Here is a 21,661-nt window from a genome sequence, read left to right as displayed (position 1 = left end):
AGGCAGCAGAAGTTTCAATAACAAGGCCCTGGGGGTTTGGTCTCTGCATGTGGTTAAACGCTCGGAGTCACAAGTGATTGGTGAGTCACCATTCCATTCCACCTGTCAGCCAATGTAGGTCTTATTCTCAAAACCACATGCAACACTGAGATGACAATGATACAAAGCATTGCCAAGAGGTCACAGCGCAGGTGGTACTGTTCTGTGGGCCACGCTTCCGAGCATTGTTCTGTCTGTGGTTTACAGATAATAAACAGGGTGTCGACCCAGCATCGCTCTCACCAGGGTCATGCAAAACCCTGCAATCTATATACCAGGCATGCATCACAAACCCCACCCCCTACAGGTGCTATTATTTGGTCTCCTTGCTGCCATTCTCAGCAGAGAAGCCGTGGAGTAAATGGGTCATGGAGACTGAACACCCCTTTCACTCATGGAGGTGGTCACTGCAAGTCAGGGATGGGACATGCTGACAGAGCAGTGTGTGAAGAAGCCTACACCAGCCACGGCCCATGCTGTCCCTGTTGGGTGGACTTCAGGATCCAAAGAATGTCAGTCCAGCATCTTTTCCCAGCACCAAATTCACTGTAGCCTTAAAACCAATCAGTGGACTCACTAAACCGCTTCAGTCGTCATCTGTGATTAGAAAGAAAGAGGTGATGTTTTGATCTTAGTTAACTAGGGAATAAACTCACAGTTCTGCAATGCCTGGCACTGCTCTGAACTGGGATGAGGGGTCATAAAAAGTCCTAGAAATTGGGGTAACTGACCTTTCTGAGAAAGGCTGGAAGGAAATGAAAAGGGAAGCTGGATCTGGAAGAACTGGCTAAGAAAACTGAAGATATTATAAACCTTGTAGAGAGAAGTTTCAAGGTAACAGATTATGGCTGCCACTGAGGAAAGTTCAAAAGGTAAGGACCAAATACATGCCCCCAACTCACACCCCAAAATAGCTGCCCTGTATTTTTGTGCCACCAGTCACACACTATTGCAAAACCCTGAAGCTGCCAGACAAAAACTGACCTTGGGACTCACAGATATACTACCTTGGGTGGCTGTGATCTGTTCAGAACTCATACACCAAGCAGGATTAGCCCTGATCAGCATATGAATGGGAGCCTTCCAAGCAAAACCAAGGCTAAGCAGGGAGTGGGATCAGTGACTTCTTCCCCTTTAGTCAGTACGGCTCCCAATGCCCCAGTGTGATGCTAAGGGGTGCTCTGCTGCTGGAGATGCCATTATTTGGAAGCAATATAAGAGCTAAAGCCCAGGGCCACTCATGATGCTTAAAGGTCCCAAAGCAATTTTTGCAAGAGTTAAGGTTTTATGGTTACCTGTTTCCTGGAAAAATTCCAGCAGGTGCACTATATTCCTCTGACCTCAGATTTCCCTTGCAGCATCAGGGGATATGGCATTAACTCCTCTCTCTCTGTGCTAATGTTGTGCAGTGTCCTTCCAAGTGAATGGCCCCTGTGTATTGTCTGTAAAGCACTTTGTGAATCTCTGGGTTCAAAGACACTATAGGAATGCTGGTCTCTCAGTCATGTGGGCCCAGATCCTCAAAGGTAATTAGATTTGAGGAGATAGGCCATAGTGCTTATACAAGTGGATGGAGGAACCGCATGAGTAAGAGAGAGACAGGCTTCTTGGGATGAAATGAGCAAGGGTAGGAAACCATGCTCTGCATACACACACACACACACACACACACACAGTTGTTAAACCTCTACATCGGCTCAGTGGGTGGCTTTTTATTTCTTCTGACCTGGCTCTCCCCATTCCTGACTTATTCCATTAAACTAAGTGCTGAGAGTCTGATTTCATGATCAAAGAATAACAAAGCCATAGTGTCTTCCCAGTATTCTCACCTGATCTCATGGATCCTGTATGAATAATCTCCTGGTCTGCTGGGATTGAGTGTGTCAGTCCATGGGCTTCTGGGTGGGAATGCATACATCTGTAGCTGTGCTGAATTTCTAGAGCTAATAAAAACCCAGGAAACATTTTTATTCAAAGATTTATCAGATAAAATTCCCGATGAACATTTTCTGACCAGCTCAGTTAATTTCTCTGTGGGGGCGAGTCTGACTAGGTATGTGCATGTTTGTTTGTGACTCTACATCTGCATCTATACATATGATTCTATGGGGAGAGGGAGAGGCCATTCATGTGACTCTCCATACCTGCCTCTGAGTGTGTGTGACAGCACATATCCTTCTGCAGTGTATTTGTGCCTTTGCTATTCTCTGCATGTTCTTGGGGGTGTGTCGGCACATTTTCTGTGTGTATATGTCTGCCTGTGCCTGTGTAACCACTCGGTATGATGTGTCATTTGTATCATGTGTTTGTGCTTGTATTCATGTCTCTATGTGTATTTGAGAGATCAGGTGGGTGAGGTGATCCAACTTCTTTGGGTGAGAGAGACAAGTTTTCCAGCTACACAGAGCTGTTCTTTGGGGCTGGGAAAGTTACTTAAAGCGTCATAGCTACATATAATATCCTGGGACCAACATGACTACAACAACACTGCCTACAATCTATGTGTATCTGTGCAGCTGTCTGTACGTGTGTGTCTAGGCTGGGTACCTCTGTGTGGTTTCCTGCCTCTCACAGCTCCCCTCTCCCTCTCGTAAGCTATAAATACCAGTTTGGCTTAGTGAGGGGTAGTGGGGAGGGAGCATAGCAAGTTCCTGCTTAGAAAAACCTAGGAACCCCTCTATCCGGCCAGGTGTCTGTTTGGTATGATCACCCCCAGCAACATCATCCGTTTTCCCTTGTTTATTCAGTATAAGCACAGACCCTGCCATTTCCCCAGGCCCTGCCTCTGCTGGGTGACTCTGGGGCGGGGCTGAGGGAGGAGATGTTTTTGCATGAGGTTGAACGATTGTGGGGACAGCAGGGCCACGGTGATACATTCCCTAGGGAGGCCTTTACAAAAACCTCCCTCATGTAGTGGATAGGATGCAAGGCCCCCTGGGGTATGTGCACTTCTTGACACCCAAGGCTCCACTAGGAGCTGCCTGCACATTTTCAAGGTTTTGTTCATCCTAACCCTGACGTGTTCCTGGGCCACAAAGAATGACTCCTAACCAAGACCACACAGCAGACCCCGGTGGGAGGAGATTCCCTTTGGCTCACCCAATAGCTCTTCTATCTATGGGACCCCCCAGGATAGGACAGTCTCTACCAGATGGGCATCCTCTGTAGAGGAATAAAATGCGGGTGGTTGCCTTTGAAAATCAAGACACATGGCAGCCACGTTCCTCCACATGCCACTTTTCTGCACCTTCCATCAGTGTCTCAAAGTATCTTTCCCAGAGGGGCCAGTGTCGCTGGAATCCCACCCCAAGGTGGCTAGGGAAAACTGTGGTTGATTTCGCCAGGCCTACCAACACTGTGTTCTGGCAGCGCCGTGTACTTTGGAGAGGGGACCAGACTCACTGTCTTAGGTAAGTGACTTCTAGGAATTAGGGATCTAAAAAAGCCTATCACCTCCCATCTTCTCCATCCTCCTACCCCAACTCTCCCAGGTGAGAGTATACCCTACAGGAGATTCTCCAGGATTCTGTCCAGACCAGTTTTCAATGTCTTACATGAGGGGCTTCCACCACTTCCCTTTGGGAGACCATCCCACAGTTATTTCCTAACACAGCCAGCCATACTTTGGCCAGGGGACCAGGCTGTCAGTGTTTGGTAACTTTCCTTTGGGCCATTCTGTCTATTATCCCAAACAGGGTCTGTTTCCTCTCCTCCCAGGGTATTACAAGATGATTATCACAGTTCCCTGTCCCTACCTTTGCTCTGGGGAGCGGTGTATTTTGAGATGGTCTCTGTAGTGCTGTGATTCATCTCCAGCACAGTTTGGTTCCGGGACACGAGTGACTGTATTAGGTAAGGAAAAGAAGCTCAGGCATTAAATAATTGGTGACAATGAAATACCTTTTTCAAGAGTAAATGAAAAAGTCATGTGTGCAAATTTGTCCAGAACAGGGTCTGAAGGAACAGGTTGCAGCATGGGGTGGGTGAAATCCAGAAGAATTCCCTTCCCCATGCACACCACCACCACTGCCCTTTGACCGCAGGAAAGGGTCACTGCTTCTAAAATTACACGAGAACAGGAGTCTCAGACTGGACTCAGTTGCAGGGTGGGGTTGAGATTGTGGAGATAGATAGTTAGATAGATAGATAGATAGATAGATTAGATGATATTCCAAGTGAATACAGGGGTTTTTCATCAAATCTGTCTTCCATAAACACAGCATTTTCTAACACTGTACTCAGTGCTTGGAGGTTGGGTGGGGGGAGCGGCAGACACATTATTTTATATAAGATTACCTAAATCTGTTGTGTCTCCTTGGATAATCCACACCCCCTCCCCCAACTGGTAACTTCCCTGAGGCTGCCTTATTCCCATAGCTGAAGGCAGGTGATTCCTGTACCCCTTCATAACACTGTGTAAACACACCACAGTACTTTGGCCAGGGTACCAGGCTGACAGTGTTGGGTAAGTTTCTTTGTGGCCATTCTGTCTATTATCCCAAACACAGTCCATTAGTGAAGAGATGTCTGATAAGAGCAACTGACAGCAGTAAGGGGTTAATTTACTAGACAGGAATAAATGAATGTAATAGCTTGGATAAAGGTGGCTAACGGAAGGTATGAGAACCATTTAGAAGGGTGCAAAGAGGGAAAGGAGGCCCCATCTCCAGGACCATTTAAAGTGAGTACTGCGACAAAGACCTAGAGACTGCACTGTAGGGGGTAATCCTGCCCTGGCTATGGGATTGGGGAAGGAAGGTAAGTCTTTGCCATCTCTAACTTCTATGATGTGACTCAAATACCCAAATTCCCAGAGGTTTGCAAATAGGCAACAGGCTGACATTTCATCAGGTAAATTCAGTATTCAAGGAAGGGTAAAAGGAGCAGAGAATAGAGTCCACCTGAGAAATGGCAGCCCCTTGGGGGACACTGGTTTTTCTAGGCTGTGGGTCTATCACTGTGTAACTATGCTGAAGCTAACTTCGGCGAGGGCACCAGGCTTACAGTGCTAGGTAAGTGAAATCCAAGCAGATTAAAAGTCACCACTGTAAAGGCACTGGCAAATTTTGGAAGGGATCAGTTTGGGGAGAATCAGGGGTGTCCTGGAATATCTCCTCTAGTGCATAGCTTGAAATGGCTCAGTGTTGGGAGGCAGGTGGGCAAAGAGGCCATGGGAAGATCTAAAGAAGGATTTTTTTTCTCTCAAAGCTTGTCACGTTCCTTGTCTCCCTAAAGCACTTTAAGTGCAGCACATTGAATATTGTGCAAACAAATGTAGCTGATGTTCTGAACTCAACTATCGCTGGTATGTAGCCTCCGGTATTACAATGTGTTTTAGCTGAAAGAGAAGAAATGTTGTCTGGACAGGATCTCTTTCCAATAAGCGCCCTGTGGGTCTCAAATCTCCACCTGGAACAGCCCATGAGGGCTGAGCAGAAGGGAACTCAGTTTAATATGTCCTCCAAAGCAGTTTAATGTGCCTTCCAAGGAGGCATCATCCTCTCTTTCCCATAGCACTGATGCTATGCCAGCACTGGGTGCTCCAATTAGAGGTTAGAGGAAGCCTGGTTTAATGTCTTCTTCACCTTAGCAGAAGTTTCAGGGTAATAATCACTGCCATTTGGGCTGCTGCCTGGAGGTTTTAGCAGTGAGCAAATTGTCTGTGTAAACACACAGCCGGTATATTTTGGAGAGGGGACCAGGCTCACAGTTCTAGGTAAGAAAATGCATCTTCCAAAGTATCTCTGAACCAAACTTAGCAAAATCTACAATTCCTGTCTGGGGGAATTTGTCCCCATATAACTATTTATTTTTTGGTTAGACACATTGCAGGGAGAGTGGGCATTTTCCCTTTAACCCTGTTAAGATCAGCGTCTAAAATGTAACCATGAGAAAGGTGGATATTCTACCTTATCATTTCAATTTTACCTTAGTAGTTAATGTTTCCCACAGTTGCACTGGTTTCAGTGGGTGGCAGGATGAAAAGTGGTCCTTGGTCATTTAACTAAACAAAGACATGGAGAGAACAAGGAAAACACACAGAAGAACCCAGGCAGGGACAGAGGCAAAGAGACATGTGGAGTCGGAGAATGTGAATCTGAAAGCCATTTGAAGAAGGGATGAGAATTCCCCGAAACATCTCGCTACTTGAACTAAAAATAACAAAGTTGGAGATAATATAGATAGCAAGGCAATAAACCTTTATGATATGATCTGAGTGTTTCAAGAGAGACTGAGGGAGCTCAGTGTATGTAACCCAGGGGAGAGCTGGCTCAAGGTGGTGGTGGGACTTGATCAGAGTCTGTAGATCCCTCCAAAGGAACAGGGAATTATCTACAGATCTGGAGACAGAAAAAACAGGAGGCAGCTGCCTGAAGCAACGGTTGGAAGGGTTTAGGGCAGGCTGTGAACAGATATTTCTGTGTTAGTGTTACATGGCATGGGGGACAATTACCTGCTGGCACAAGCCAGTGAGCAGCTTATGCCCTGAGAACACAAAATGTACAGGTTCACCCCTCACCCCCCGCTGGGATACTCCTATGACTAGTGTTTACTAGCCTCCAGCAACTGCTGGATGAGACAAGATCAAGGCTCCCTTGGGCTTTACACTTTGGGCTGCCTCTGCCTTTGAAGATGTTCACTTTGATTATAACAGTTTCACGCTGTGTTCTTACAATTCCCCACTGAACTTTGGCCAAGGGACCCAAGTGACTGTCTTAGGTAAGTGGAGGCAGCCAGAAAAACTGCAGGGATCTAACAATTGTCTCCCACTGGCCCTGGGAGAGGCTTCTATGGTGACACATTGTCATCTTCCACACAGATAGACACAGACCAGTATTTACCAGTCAGTGGTGCTCGGACCCTACTGAGAATGCTATGCATGGTATAGACCCCCTTTCTACAGCTCCGCTGAGAACGTACCTTGAAAACTGCATTCATTTCTGGGTCCCTCAATGCCAGAAAGATATTGACAGAGCAGGAGGGACTGAAGGATGGGAAAAGATTAAGATAAAATATGTTTCACTTGACTAAATGCCAGCTAAGCATTCTACATACATGGGAAGGGTAGGCAGGGGGAGGAATTATTAAGGGTGCTCCAAGGGGGTAAATGTAGGGTCAACAGGATGAAACTGAGGAAAAGGGGGGAATGCCGGGCTGCAAAGGGGTGAGTATGTCTTAACAGGCAGATCAGAAGATCTGTCAGGCTGTGCAATGGCATGATATGGGATGGGGAGTGGCCCACGAGAAGTGGGAATTGCTTAGGACAATGAAGGCTAGGATTCCATAAAGCACAATACAAACAGGGTACAAGTAACTCCCATTGGGAGTAATTCCCACTCCTTATGCAAGGAGAAGCCCTCCTGTGTGGGCTTGGAGGAGTGGGTGGAAAGAAGGTGGAAAGCTGGAAAGGGTTAAATCTGGATGGAATGTGACCTGATTCTAGGACCACAATGCTGTGTTCAGCACTCCCAAACAGGCAGATTCCCTCATCACCCAGAGGCCAAGAATTGCTCTCCTGGGGGAGGAGAGATGGGAGATTTCAGGCTCTTTCATTGACAGATAAGAGGAGGAAGAGAACTTCTCCATTACTGCAGCCCACCGCCTCCTTCCCTCCCTTCCCCTCTCCAGAGAGGACTTTTCTGACAGGGGTGTCAGGCTGTGTTCTACAAATATACTGTACTTCGGAGAGGGAACACGGCTCACAGTTCTAGGTAAGAGATACCAGCAGTTGTGTCTGGGCCACAGCCAGCAGGTCATAGGCTGGCAAATACACCAAGAAAAGGGTTTTGGGAAAGACACTGAGAGAGACAGAGGGAAAGGAAAGCAGTTGATGACTGGGGAAAAGAACAAACCCATTACTGCTATTAAATTTGTCCTGGGCACAGACAACTGCAGTGTTAACTTTGCCAACATTTTCTTGCCATGCTAAGGAAGAAAGAAAGAAAGAAAGAAAGAAAGAAAGAAAGAAAGAAAGAAAGAAAGAAAGAAAGAAAGAAAGAAAGAAAGAAAGAAAGAAAGAAAGAAAGAAAGTGTTTTAATTTCGTGGTTAATGTCTGGAGCATCTCCTTCAAGTCTGGAATAGGAGGAGATCTCAAATCTAATCAGAGAAAGAAGGGAGAGCACACGGGCCCCTAGAGTAGTATTCTATATCTAGATTGCAATATAAATCTGGTGGAAACTCCGGGAAGCCCTGCTCAGTGCCCACTTAGGGTGCTGGTTGGATTCTCTTAGAAATGAAGCCCATGCAGTGCCAGCACCCCAAAATTAGACTACACCTATTCAGAGGTGGTGCATCTGCCCCCTCCCCCACTGCGATCCAGTATAATCCCTGGGATGACTCTGTCTTCCCATTGCAATATCTAAGGGAGCATCTGTCCCTGAAAAGGGGGTGAGGTGAAGAAGACTGAGGTCAGAAGCCAGACATTCATTAATAATAGGACTATCCTGCAGCAGTTGGGAGAACAAACAGAGAGATTGGATGAGGGTATAAAGCAGGGGGGGTGGGAAGGCGGGAGAAGGAGCTTGAAGGATAAACACTGACCCTGGGAGTGTGTGGCGATGCTGAGGTTCAGAAGCAGAGGATGAGGTACTTTACTGTGGAAAGGGAAATGAGGGATCTTTTGAAATATCCAAATCATCACTGGGGAGCACATACAAGATATTAGTCTTCTAAATGCTGCTGAGACAGCACAGCTAGATGGCTAGTGCATATACTTTCTCCTGAGCATGCCTTTGGCTACGATTCTGGAAGAGTCCAGCATTTTAAGGGTTAACAATGGCATCTTATGGGGATCAGCCCAGGACTGGGTAGTGAGTAGTTTTGGTGTTGCAATGCAAAGCTGTGCTCCACAGACATCCAGTATTTTGGAGCTGGAACTCGACTGACAGTTCTGGGTGAGTGAAAATGACGGCAAAATAACATAACCTACACCCCATGCTGGGAGAGGACTGGGTTTGGGAGTGTGAAAGGGGCAGGATTCTTGAAGCATGAATCGGTGAAACTGAATGAAGAGGGAAGCCTTTGGGGTGGATAGCAGAATGTAAAATATTCTCCGCAAGTGAACTGTAGGATATCTCATTGCTTGAGTTATTTAAAGCTAGGGCAGGACAAAGTCTAGGAGAATAGAATATAGAGAACAATTCTTCACTGGCTAGGAGAAAATAGACTAAATACAATCTAAGGGCACTTTATGGAGATGGCAGCATTCCCTAGCCCCACCAAAGCAGCCCTGTTCTGCCCAGTCCCTAAGGAGTGTAGAGTGGTTTTGGTGGGGTTTGGATGGGGAGGAGGATTGGGAGGGATGGTTTTGGTTCAGCTCCAAGAGGCTGTGAACTGGAACGCAGTACTTTGGAGCAGGGACACAGCTGACAGTTCTGGGTGAGTGGAAGCAAAGAAAGAAAGAAAGAAAATAGCAGGCAAAGAGACTGGAATAAAACCCAGTTTTTAGAAGCATTTCTGGTGGCAGCCAAATTGATGAACTTGTCTCTAACGGGGTTAATCTAGAGAAAAGAGGGACAGAGAAACAGACAGACAGAGATTAAGACAGACAGTGAGGGACAAAGCAGATAAACATAAAATAATGAAACACAGGTAAGTAGAAACGAGTCCCGGTTCCAGGGCATTTGTAGCATGGGAGGAAAACGCTGTGTTCTGGTTCTGGCTTGGTGCAATATTTTGGTGACGGGACCAGACTCACAGTTCTAGGTAAGAAAAATAAATACTTTTATCATCTCATGATCTGTCTCTAGCAACCCAGTGGGATCTGTACGTTTCCTAAGAAACCCATAGACAATAAAAGGCATCTTCATTTTGGGAAGATAGGATCCGCAAAAGGAAAACACTTGCGTGAAATCGCAGCTCCCCTGGAGTCAATGGCAAAACTCCCACTGACTTTAATAAGGCCAGGATTTCACCCCCAGAGATTTTTTCTGGCTGGTATGTGATTGTACCAACCTATGTCAGAAAGAAGATAATTCTGTGCCTAACATTATGTGATCTGCCTGGGACATGTCTGGAGAGCATATTTAAGAAGAGTATGCTGGATTTGTAATAAAAAGGTGACGGGAAAAAAGGAATAAAAAGGGAAACAGACAAAGAAGACACACAAGAGAGAAAGACAGGGAAGGATGAAATACTAAGGAGGAAGATGATTTTTTTTTAGTGTAGTCCGTGAGGGAATAGCTAGGGATAAAGGGGCTGGAACTGAATTAAAGAGAAATCCTTCACATAATGTATCAGGAATAATTTCTAGAGTAGGGGGGGAAGAGATCTTGAAATAGTCTCCAAAGGGAAATGGTCAAAGCCCCTTGAGAGTGTACTGTAAGGCAGTGGTTCACAACAAGGGGTACACATACCCCTGGGAGTACACAGAGGTCTTCCAGGGGGTATGTCAACTCAGCTAGATATTTGCCTAGTTTTACAACAGGCTACATGAAAGTCTCTAGCAAAGTCAGTACAAACTAAAATTTCATACAGACAATTACTTGTTTATACTGCGCTATATACTATATCAGTGTTTCTCAAACTGGTGCTCATGATTTAGTTTATAATTACATGGTAAAAATGAGAAAGTGAGCAATTTTTCAGTACTAGTGTGCTGTGACACTTTTGTATTTTTATGTCTGATTTTGTAAGCAAGTAGTTTTAAAGTGAGGTGAAACTTGGGGGTACGCAAGACAAATCAACCTCCTGAAAGGGGTATAATAGTCTGGAGAGGTTGAGAGCCACTGCTGTAAGGAGTAGCCTTACTCTGCTTGAGAAGAGAGGGTACAGTAGGTGTAATGAAACAAGTCTTTTCTCCACGTCTAAGGGCTGGGATTCTGCTCACTCAGACACACTTATCTGCAGACACAGCTTAATAGACCCTCACCATGAGGAAATGGAGTGGTCAGCCTTATTTTTTCTATTCACAATTCTTTCCCATGTGCTCCTGGTTCTGCAATATATTAGAGTAGCCCATACAATCCCTCTGTAGTGCTGGTAGAAGAGACACAGAGATGGTTGGATGAATAGGAGCACTAGTTAAAAATAGGAATTCTTTTCTCAGAAAAATGTTGAAGGAAACAAAAAAAAATATTTCAGTCGACATTTCTATAGAATGTTTCCAATTTTTTGATAAAACAATTAGAAATAAAAACAATTTCAACCATCCATAATTAATAGCTTGATTTTTAGGCTATATTCATAGAGGTCCACAGATAACATGTTAATTTAATAATATATACTAGGAAGCTGTAGCTCACGAAAGCTTATGCTCAAATAAATTGGTTAGTCTCTAAGGTGCCACAAGTACTCCTTTTCTTTTTGCAAATACAGTCTAACACAGCTGCTACTCTGAAACTCTTCATAATAATATTTAGTATTTTTCATCCATAGATTTCAAAGCACTTCACTAGGATGGGTGGACATTACAAGCTTCATTTTACAGCGTGGGAAACTGAGGCACAGAGCAGTTAAGTGACTTGCCCAAGGTTACATAACAAGTGTGGCCTAGTTGGGAACAGAACCCAAGCCTCCTTATTCATGGCCTGATTTTCAAAAGAGCTCTCCACCCAATATGCTGAGCCTTTGAAAATCTGGCCTCCTAGTTTGCTGCATAAATGCGAGTTGAGCTCTTTTGAAAATCTGGCCCACAGAGTCTGGTGCTCTGCTCATTGCAACACACTGCCTCCTCTCTCCAGTAAGGCACTGTCTAGACATCATTCCCTTGAAGAAATAATATATGTGGAGGAAGAATGGGGATCTCTTTCAAAAGATGGCAGGACAAAGATGGAAAACCTAAGGTCCAGTAAGGAAAAGCTAGTATTAAACAATAGGAAAAATTTATTACGAGCCAGAGGAAGTGGGCCATGGAATGGACTCCCCTCGTGGAGTGGGTGAAGGATCCCCTCTGCCACTGCAAAGTTAAGAGCAGGATAAAGAAAACTGTAGTGGCAGGAATGGAGCTGATGAGTCCTGTGAAAGTGGGAAGTACATCAACAGCAGAGATCCTCCCTATGTGCTCATTTCATGGTCATATAGGTTTGTACTCACATGTAAAAAGAAAAGGAGTACTTGTGGCACCTTAGAGACTAACCAATTTATTAGAGCATAAGCTTTCGTGAGCTACAGCTCACTTCATCAGATGCATATCGTGGAAACTGCAGCAGACTTTATATATACACAGAGAATATGAACCAATACCTCCTCCCACCCCACTGTCCTGCTGGTAATAGCTTATCTAAAGTGATCATCAGGTGGGCCATTTCCAGCACAAATCCAGGTTTTCTCATCCTCCACCCCCCCACACAAATTCACTCTCCTGCTGGTGATAGCCCATCCAAAGTGACAACTCTTTACACAATGTGCATGACAATCAAGTTGGGCTATTTCCTGCACAAATCCAGGTTTTCACTTTGTCTCTATAGAGAGACACCACAGGCCTAGCCCTGCAGTCCCTATTCAGGCTAAACTTCCATTGACTTCAGTGAGAGTTCAGCCTGTGTGAGGAGTGTGTAGAGTCAAGCCCTTGAACCGTAAGTTGCTACTTTGCTGAGTTTTACTACTGCCCTTTGTCTCTGTGCTCTGGATATGAACAGTATTTTGGCACAGGAACCAAGCTGACTGTCCTGGGTAAGGAAGGGTTTCTTGGTTTGTTTGTTTGTTTGTTTGCTAAATAACAAAACATTCACAGTCTTGGGCTTCTGTCTCAAGCTTCTCTTTGGATATTTGTGGGCTGGATTTTTTATTTCTTTTGTCCTTTTTAAAATTGCAGGAGAAAAAGCAAGGAGAGCTTGCTGAGAGATTGGAAAGTTTGGGTTAGCAAAAGGAGGGTGCAGTCTTCAGCATCTTTTTCTGAGGTGAAACACAGGGCACCCCAGTGCAGTAAAGAATTAAAGAGAAACAGGCCTCAATGAATGACTGGATATAGAGACTTTACATTTACTCTGTAGCTGTCTTTTTTAAATATTGGGGCCAGATTCTGCAGCCAACACTTTCTATTCAGTGGAAGTGGTACATATACAGTAGCTACTGATTCAGACTCGAGTACAGTATAGTCAAAAAATATAATTTTCTCTTTTGGTTTAAAATGATGGGCCTCCTGTGTAGATTTCTAAAGAGGGCATTGAATTTGCCTCTAGAAGCATCTCCCTCCTCACACAACACATACAGAGTCAAATACATGGATCTGGGAGGGGTTGTTGTCACAAGGCAGGAGAAGCTTTGTGTAGGGCTCTCTGTGTCATCTTGATTTCTGTTCCAGAGGATGGATTCACTATCACCGCCCCCGAAGTGGCCATCTTTCCCCCGTCAAAGCAGGAGATCAAAGAGAAGAGGAAGGCCACCCTGGTGTGCCTGGTCACAGATTTCTACCCTGACCACATCAAGCTGGTTTGGCGGGTGAACGATGTTGAGAGGAAAGAGGGGGTGAGGACAGATGAATCTATCATGGACAAAACCTCAAAAAAATACTCACTGACCAGCCGTCTGAGGATCTCACACCAGGAATTTTCCAACTCCAAGAATAGATTCCAGTGCTTTGTTGAGTTCTACGGGAATAACACGCAAAGATATGATGAAGTCATCCATGGTGCAGCTGGTGAGTACTGAGCACAAAAGCCCTAGGGTGCTGGGGTCTGGCCTCTGCAGCATTCCCACCTCTGGGATTAGGAGTTGGAAAGGAAGGCAGGGCTCCTGCCCAGCACATCAGGGCATCACCACTTAAATCACTGCTGTCCCAAGAGATAGTCCAAGAGTGGGAATTGTCACCTCAGAGTTCTGCAAAGCAGAGCAATTTGCTAAACCCTGGGGCACCAAGACCACTGTATGCCACACTCCAGCCTCTGCCAGCCCTTGGGATCTGAGACCAGGACTGGAATCCAAATCTGCTCTCCTACAAGCTAGTGAATAGACACATAATTCTCCCTTCCGCCCTTCCCCAACCCAATTAATTGTGGGAAACTGGGAGTTCCTTGTAAAAAGCACAGATCGCTGGGCTCAGATACTAACTTCTGCTTGTTTCTCCTTTCAGGTTGCAGTGTCTCAGAAGGTCAGTTAAAGCCCTTTGTTCCTCTGTACTGTACACCTGTGTGCATGTGCACATGAATGTTCAGGTGTGCATGTGGGTATGTGTACCCTGAGGTACTGCTGTGGGGGGTGTGCATGGGGGTATGTGTACCCTGAGGTACTGCTGTGGGGGGTGTGCATGGGGGTATGTGTACCCTGAGGTACTGCTGGGGGTGTGTGTGCATGGGGGTATGTGTACCCTGAGGTACTGCTGGGGGTGTGTGTGCATGGGGGTATGTGTACCCTGAGGTACTGCTGTGGGGGTGTGTGCATGGGGGTATGTGTACCCTGAGGTACTGCTGTGGGGGTGTGTGCATGGGGGTATGTGTACCCTGAGGTACTGCTGGGGGGGCGTGTGCATGGGGGTATGTGTACCCTGAGGTACTGCTGGGGGTGTGTGTGCATGGGGGTATGTGTACCCTGAGGTACTGCTGTGGGGGGGTGTGCATGGGGGTATGTGTACCCTGAGGTACTGCTGGGGGTGTGTGTGCATGGGGGTATGTGTACCCTGAGGTACTGCTAGGGGGGGGGTGTGCATGGGGGTATGTGTACCCTGAGGTACTGCTGGGGGGGTGTGTGCATGGGGGTATGTGTACCCTGAGGTACTGCTGGGGGTGTGTGTGCATGGGGGTATGTGTACCCTGAGGTACTGCTGGGGGGGTGTGTGCATGGGGGTATGTGTACCCTGAGGTACTGCTAGGGGTGTGTGTGCATGGGGGTATGTGTACCCTGAGGTACTGCTAGGGGGGGGGGTGTGCATGGGGGTATGTGTACCCTGAGGTACTGCTAGGGGGGGTGTGTGCATGGGGGTATGTGTACCCTGAGGTACTGCTGGGGGGGTGTGCATGGGGGTATGTGTACCCTGAGGTACTGCTGGGGGTGTGTGTGCATGGGGGTATGTGTACCCTGAGGTACTGCTGTGGGGGTGTGTGCATGGGGGTATGTGTACCCTGAGGTACTGCTGTGGGGGGTGTGCATGGGGGTATGTGCACCCTGAGGTACTGCTGTGGGGGGGTGTGTGCATGGGGGTATGTGCACCCTGAGGTACTGCTGGGGGGGTGTGTGCATGGGGGTATGTGCACCCTGAGGTACTGCTGGGGGTGTGTGTGCATGGGGGTATGTGTACCCTGAGGTACTGCTGTGGGGGGGTGTGCATGGGGGTATGTGTACCCTGAGGTACTGCTGGGGGTGTGTGTGCATGGGGGTATGTGTACCCTGAGGTACTGCTGGGGGGGTGTGTGCATGGGGGTATGTGTACCCTGAGGTACTGCTGGGGGTGTGTGTGCATGGGGGTATGTGTACCCTGAGGTACTGCTAGGGGGGGGGTGTGCATGGGGGTATGTGTACCCTGAGGTACTGCTGGGGGGGTGTGTGCATGGGGGTATGTGTACCCTGAGGTACTGCTGGGGGTGTGTGTGCATGGGGGTATGTGTACCCTGAGGTACTGCTGGGGGGGTGTGTGCATGGGGGTATGTGTACCCTGAGGTACTGCTAGGGGTGTGTGTGCATGGGGGTATGTGTACCCTGAGGTACTGCTAGGGGGGGGGTGTGCATGGGGGTATGTGTACCCTGAGGTACTGCTAGGGGGGGTGTGTGCATGGGGGTATGTGTACCCTGAGGTACTGCTGGGGGGGTGTGCATGGGGGTATGTGTACCCTGAGGTACTGCTGGGGGTGTGTGTGCATGGGGGTATGTGTACCCTGAGGTACTGCTGTGGGGGTGTGTGCATGGGGGTATGTGTACCCTGAGGTACTGCTGTGGGGGGTGTGCATGGGGGTATGTGCACCCTGAGGTACTGCTGTGGGGGGGTGTGTGCATGGGGGTATGTGCACCCTGAGGTACTGCTGGGGGGGTGTGTGCATGGGGGTATGTGCACCCTGAGGTACTGCTGGGGGTGTGTGTGCATGGGGGTATGTGTACCCTGAGGTACTGCTGTGGGGGGGTGTGCATGGGGGTATGTGTACCCTGAGGTACTGCTGGGGGTGTGTGTGCATGGGGGTATGTGTACCCTGAGGTACTGCTAGGGGGGGGGTGTGCATGGGGGTATGTGTACCCTGAGGTACTGCTGGGGGGGTGTGTGCATGGGGGTATGTGTACCCTGAGGTACTGCTGGGGGTGTGTGTGCATGGGGGTATGTGTACCCTGAGGTACTGCTGGGGGGGTGTGTGCATGGGGGTATGTGTACCCTGAGGTACTGCTAGGGGTGTGTGTGCATGGGGGTATGTGTACCCTGAGGTACTGCTAGGGGGGGGGGTGTGCATGGGGGTATGTGTACCCTGAGGTACTGCTAGGGGGGGTGTGTGCATGGGGGTATGTGTACCCTGAGGTACTGCTGGGGGGGTGTGCATGGGGGTATGTGTACCCTGAGGTACTGCTGGGGGTGTGTGTGCATGGGGGTATGTGTACCCTGAGGTACTGCTGTGGGGGTGTGTGCATGGGGGTATGTGTACCCTGAGGTACTGCTGTGGGGGGTGTGCATGGGGGTATGTGCACCCTGAGGTACTGCTGTGGGGGGGTGTGTGCATGGGGGTATGTGCACCCTGAGGTACTGCTGGGGGGGTGTGTGCATGGGGGTATGTGCACCCTGAGGTACTGCTGGGGGTGTGTGTGCATGGGGGTATGTGTACCCTGAGGTACTGCTGGGGGTGTGTGTGCATGGGGGTATGTGTACCCTGAGGTACTGCGGGGGGGTGTGTGTGCATGGGGGTATGTGTACCCTGAGGTACTGCTGTGGGGGTGTGTGCATGGGGGTATGTGTACCCTGAGGTACTGCTGTGGGGGTGTGTGCATGGGGGTATGTGTACCCTGAGGTACTGCGGGGGGGTGTGTGTGCATGGGGGTATGTGTACCCTGAGGTACTGCTGGGGGTGTGTGTGCATGGGGGTATGTGTACCCTGAGGTACTGCTGGGGGGGTGTGCATGGGGGTATGTGTACCCTGAGGTACTGCGGGGGGGTGTGTGTGCATGGGGGTATGTGCACCCTGAGGTACTGCTGGGTGGGTGTGTGCATGGGGGTATGTGTACCCTGAGGTACTGCTGGGGGTGTGTGTGCATGGGGGTATGTGTACCCTGAGGTACTGCTGAGGGGGTGTGTGCATGGGGGTATGTGTACCCTGAGGTACTGCTGGGGGGGGTGTGCATGGGGGTATGTGTATTCATGCTGTCAGGCGCGGGTGTGCATGTGCTTATGTGCATATTTGTATGTGTGGGTGCACATGCGTGTACATATTTCTTGTTTCACAGAGACGTGGGTGTGCACGTGTGAGTATGTGCGTAGGCACACACACTGGGACTCACACCCCTGAACGCACAAAAATTTCTGTGGGACTTGTTCTAACCACCAGTGGCCAGGACCTCAGCTTTAGATCTCATGCTAAAGATATCACCTTCAGCAGCACAGAGACCCTAAGACCACACTTTTCAGAGGAACAGCCGTGTTAGTCTGTATTCGCAAAAAGAAAAGGAGTACTTGTGGCACCTTAGAGACTAACCAATTTATTTGAGCATGAGCTTTCGTGAGCTACAGCTCACTTCATCAGACCACACTGGGTCATTAGGGTCAGTACTGACTTAGAAGGGAGAGTACCCCCTACTGAGTCACCTACCCCGCTCTCTGCAGCACAGCACCCCCTAGCACCACACTGATGTATTGGGATCAATGTTATCTCTGGGGGAAGGCTGCCACCTTCAGCGTCACCACCACTTCTTCAAACTCTTAGGTTTTCCTTAGCAGTCTCCAAACCAATTGCTGGCCAGGGCTGACAATCTTTAGCTTTGGAGATCCAGCCCTCCTTGGTGGTACAGCCATAGGCAGCCAAATGGACAGTAAGTGGATTTTACAGATAAGCGTTGCACCATCTTCTGCTAATCTACAGGATTAAAAGAACCCCCCTGGGTTGGATAAATTCTCCAAAGAAATTTTCACTTATCTGTTAGCTTTGATGTATTATTTCCCCCCTTGCTTTTTAGAGTCATATCTGAGAAGTGCCATGGCAGGCAAGAGTGTGTATGTTCTGCTCATTTTCAAGAGTGCCTTGTATGGGGTCTTTGTGATGGGGCTAATGCTAAGGAACAAGGTAAGAGGTGTTTTCTTATTCTATGCACACTGGGCCAGGTGCTTTCTAACTAGAAGAGAGGTGGTGGGTGGGGAGGGGACTAGCTTGGACGAAGTGAGAACCAGCCATGAACCTCTATCTTCCCCACACACACACACACACAAAAAGAAATCTCCACAACTTTTAAGATGCAAAAAAGTTCAGTGAAGTGTTTTTTCTTTTTCCCCATGTCTCTGCACCTCTTGGTTTGCAAGAGAGTAAGCTAGAGTGATGGAGAGAGTGCAAGTGTTGAGAGAGAAGGGGAGAGAGAGAATGCAAGAGAGAAACAAAAGAAGGAAGAGGAAGAGTGAAATGTGACATAGACAAAGGATGGGGAATGAGAGAAAACTGAGAGAAGAGGAAGAAAGACGAGAGAGAAACAACAGGAAAAATGAGAGAACAGAGAGAGAATCAGAAAAGATGTGAGGGAAAGAAAGAAAAAGAGAGATAAATAGATATGTGGAGAGAAAGAATAAAAAATGAAAGAGAGAGTGAGTTAAGAAAGTTTGTTTATCTAGTGGTGTGCTTGTAGTCATCCATTCTTTCTCGTTTTTAACAGTGCTTATCGGAAATATCTTGAGACCTTCTGAGCTGACTCTTTTCCAATCACACATGAGGCCTTCAGCATAGTCAAGCAAAACCACACTGTTTCTGTTGTGCAGAAACTTTCATAGCCTTAGTGACTGCATGGGAAAATTCAATGTAAGGTTTCACCCGTCAGATATGCCCCTGACCACTACTTAACAGGAAGCACCAACTGTAAAATAGCAGTGAATCCCCTCCAGCTAGAGCACTGGCTGGTGGCAGTGGGAATCTGAGAAATTACAGATAAAAAGATACATTTGGTCACAATTTGCCATTTTCTTCCCCCTCACCAACCAATAGAGGGTTGTTCCCTGAGGTCTAGTCCCAGGGACTCAATTTGTGTCTATCCTTGAGGTGTACACCATTCAAACACAGTGACCCTGATTTTTCTGTTACTAAGGGTTTGTCTACACTTAAAACGCTGCAGCTCTTCAGAAGACACTACCTACACTGGTGAGAGTGGTTCTCCTGAGAGGTGGTAGCTATGTCAATGGGAAAATTCTTCTGTTGACCTAGTGCTGTCTACACCAGGGGTTAGGTCAGTTTAACTCTGTCACTCGGGGGTGTGGATTTTTTACATCCCTGAGCAACATAGTTATACTGACCTAATTTTCTAGTGTAGACCAGCCCTTAAACCAGTATTATGTTGGTGTAATCCCATTAATGTAAATGGAGTTATCCCTGATTTACACCAGCATCAGTGAAAGGAGAAACAGCTGATCTATCTATCTATCTATCTATCTACTAAAATATTGATATAATTTGATCAACCTTCTCTCAGTTAGGTACCCAGTACATTTTTAGTTCCTTTAATGTCTCCTCATCAATTAATCTATCTAGATCCTTAATTTATGAACCAGAATGGAGATGGGGATGGCTGTGCATGAACAAGCTGCATTATGGAAAACTTGACTGTTTGCTCCTCCCCCTGGTGTTTCAATCACAGGATGATCATTGCTTGGTTCTGGTTAGCGGTGGCCCATGACTAATCTCCAGTTCTATTCCCTTCCCTCCCACAGAAAGTGCAGTAGAAGAAGCTGGCCTGAGGCGGATGGCACAGCTGCCTGGCGAAAGAAGGAGCTGCAGCTGCATTCGTTTTACAAGTCCTGATTTGTTTCAGAAATCAGCACAGCACTTAGGCTTTTGTTACAATAAATGTACAAAGACCGCAATTAGGGGTTGTCTAGCTATATTTGCTTGTTTGAAACAGCAGCTTTTAATAAACACTTATGGAATCCTTAATGAGGTTTTCTGCATTTTTTTTGTCAGCCGCTGAAGTACGAAACAAAAATGCCTGTAACATTCACAGAACTTAGAGAACATAGTGTATTAGACTGGCTTTGTTTGTGAATACATAAGTGAATGATGTCAGGCCACAGAAAGGATAAGGGACCTAATGCTACTGTTTCAGCTAAGTGGGGGAGTGGGGTTGGGTTGTCGCTCGTAGTGTAAACGGAAGAGGCCTGTGTTTCTTGAGCTGAAGAGCTAGAATTGTAGTCCAATCTCCCAAGGGGTCTCTATGTGTGAATTATGTAGCAATTGTACTGGCTGCGGTATATGAGTTCATTGCAATAGGGAGTCTCCATGCGATGTCATCCCACTGTGCACCTACTCTTGTATCGCACCCTCTGCTTTGCCAAGAGGAACCCACCTCCTGCTTTACCGAAAGAAACTCAGTGTTCCCACTAGTCAGTTTTTCTCCTTCCTGTTACAGTGGATCAAAGCATTGGACCGTCTAGTCCAGTGTCATCCTGTCTACTAGTTTACCAGGAGAGAGCCATGCATCCATCTACACTAGTATCTTACTTCTTGCTGTATTGGAAAAAAACACTGTTCCATCTCATCCCATCCTGTTTTTGATAATGGAAAATATCACATGCTTCAAATGAAAGCTTAACTCTCCCTCCCCCGTTTTGTCCAGCTATCTAAATATCTATCTTAAGTATCTCTACACAAACCCACAGGAGTACATGGCACTCTACAGGTAAAAAGAAAAGCGTCCTGACACCAGGCGCTTACACTCTCAGGCTTGATCTATACTTAAAAAGTTATATCAGCATAGTTACGTCAGTCAGGGATGTGAAAAAACCAAAGCCCAAACCAACATATCTATGCAGACAAAATACCCAGTGTAGTTGCAGCTATGCCTATAGAAGATTGTTTCTGTTGACATAGCTAACATAGTTGAGGGAGGTGGTGTTCCTACATGGACAGAAAAACTCCTGTTGGTATGGGCTATGTCTACACAAGGAGGCTATGCTGCGGTAGACATAGGCAAAATTTGGAAGATAACACAACAAATAATGACACCAGGCTATGGTGAGTTTTGTAGTGAAGAGGCAGCCATGTTTGCTCACTTCTTGAGCTGTAGCTCACGAAAGCTCATGCTCAAATAAATTGGTTAGTCTCTAAGGTGCCACTAGTCCTCCTGTTCTTCTTTTACCATGTAGCATTTTGAGTTGCACCATATGTAAAGTAGCACTGCTACCACTAGAAGGGCTCTCATAAAAGCTAGTAATGGCACATTTCGTTTCCAGCCATTTATCATTATAGTGGTGTGGAACTAAGGGAGGGGAAGAGACAATAGTGACAAATGGGAGTCACACACTGCTCAGCAGCCAGTGCTATTTTAAGCTTGAAAAATAGATAACACAAGTTGTTCTGTTTCATACATTTCTTGGTTTTGAATGGGGATTAGTAGTGGAAACCATCATAAATGGTACAATATTGTACAATAAGAGGTGTTTCTTCCTAATCACAGACAGTGAATCATGAGAACTGATAACCCCAGACAGTGTCTCTACAGATATCCTTATTCATAAGATTGTCTAATCTTTTTTTTTTACTCTTACTAAATTAATATCCTTTGGCAGTGAGTGCCTCAGGTTAAATACGG

At 47.0% G+C, this 21,661-nt stretch overlaps 1 gene segment (V, D, J or C); it reads left to right on the top strand.

The window, feature by feature from the left end:
* Nucleotides 1–20,007, top strand: part of LOC140898634 (T-cell receptor beta-2 chain C region-like) — a 131,958-nt gene extending 111,951 nt beyond the window's left edge. Inside the window, 5 exon segments of the C gene segment in view lie at nucleotides 4,471–4,504; nucleotides 13,284–13,619; nucleotides 14,052–14,069; nucleotides 18,056–18,162; nucleotides 19,785–20,007. Coding sequence covers nucleotides 4,471–4,504; nucleotides 13,284–13,619; nucleotides 14,052–14,069; nucleotides 18,056–18,162; nucleotides 19,785–19,796 — 507 coding nt within the window.
* Nucleotides 20,008–21,661: the final 1,654 nt, after the last annotated feature.

This window comes from Lepidochelys kempii, chromosome 1 (genome assembly GCF_965140265.1).
Source record: "Lepidochelys kempii isolate rLepKem1 chromosome 1, rLepKem1.hap2, whole genome shotgun sequence".
In the NCBI taxonomy this organism is placed as follows: domain Eukaryota; kingdom Metazoa; phylum Chordata; order Testudines; family Cheloniidae; genus Lepidochelys; species Lepidochelys kempii.
This window is presented reverse-complemented; position numbering and strand designations above follow the sequence as displayed.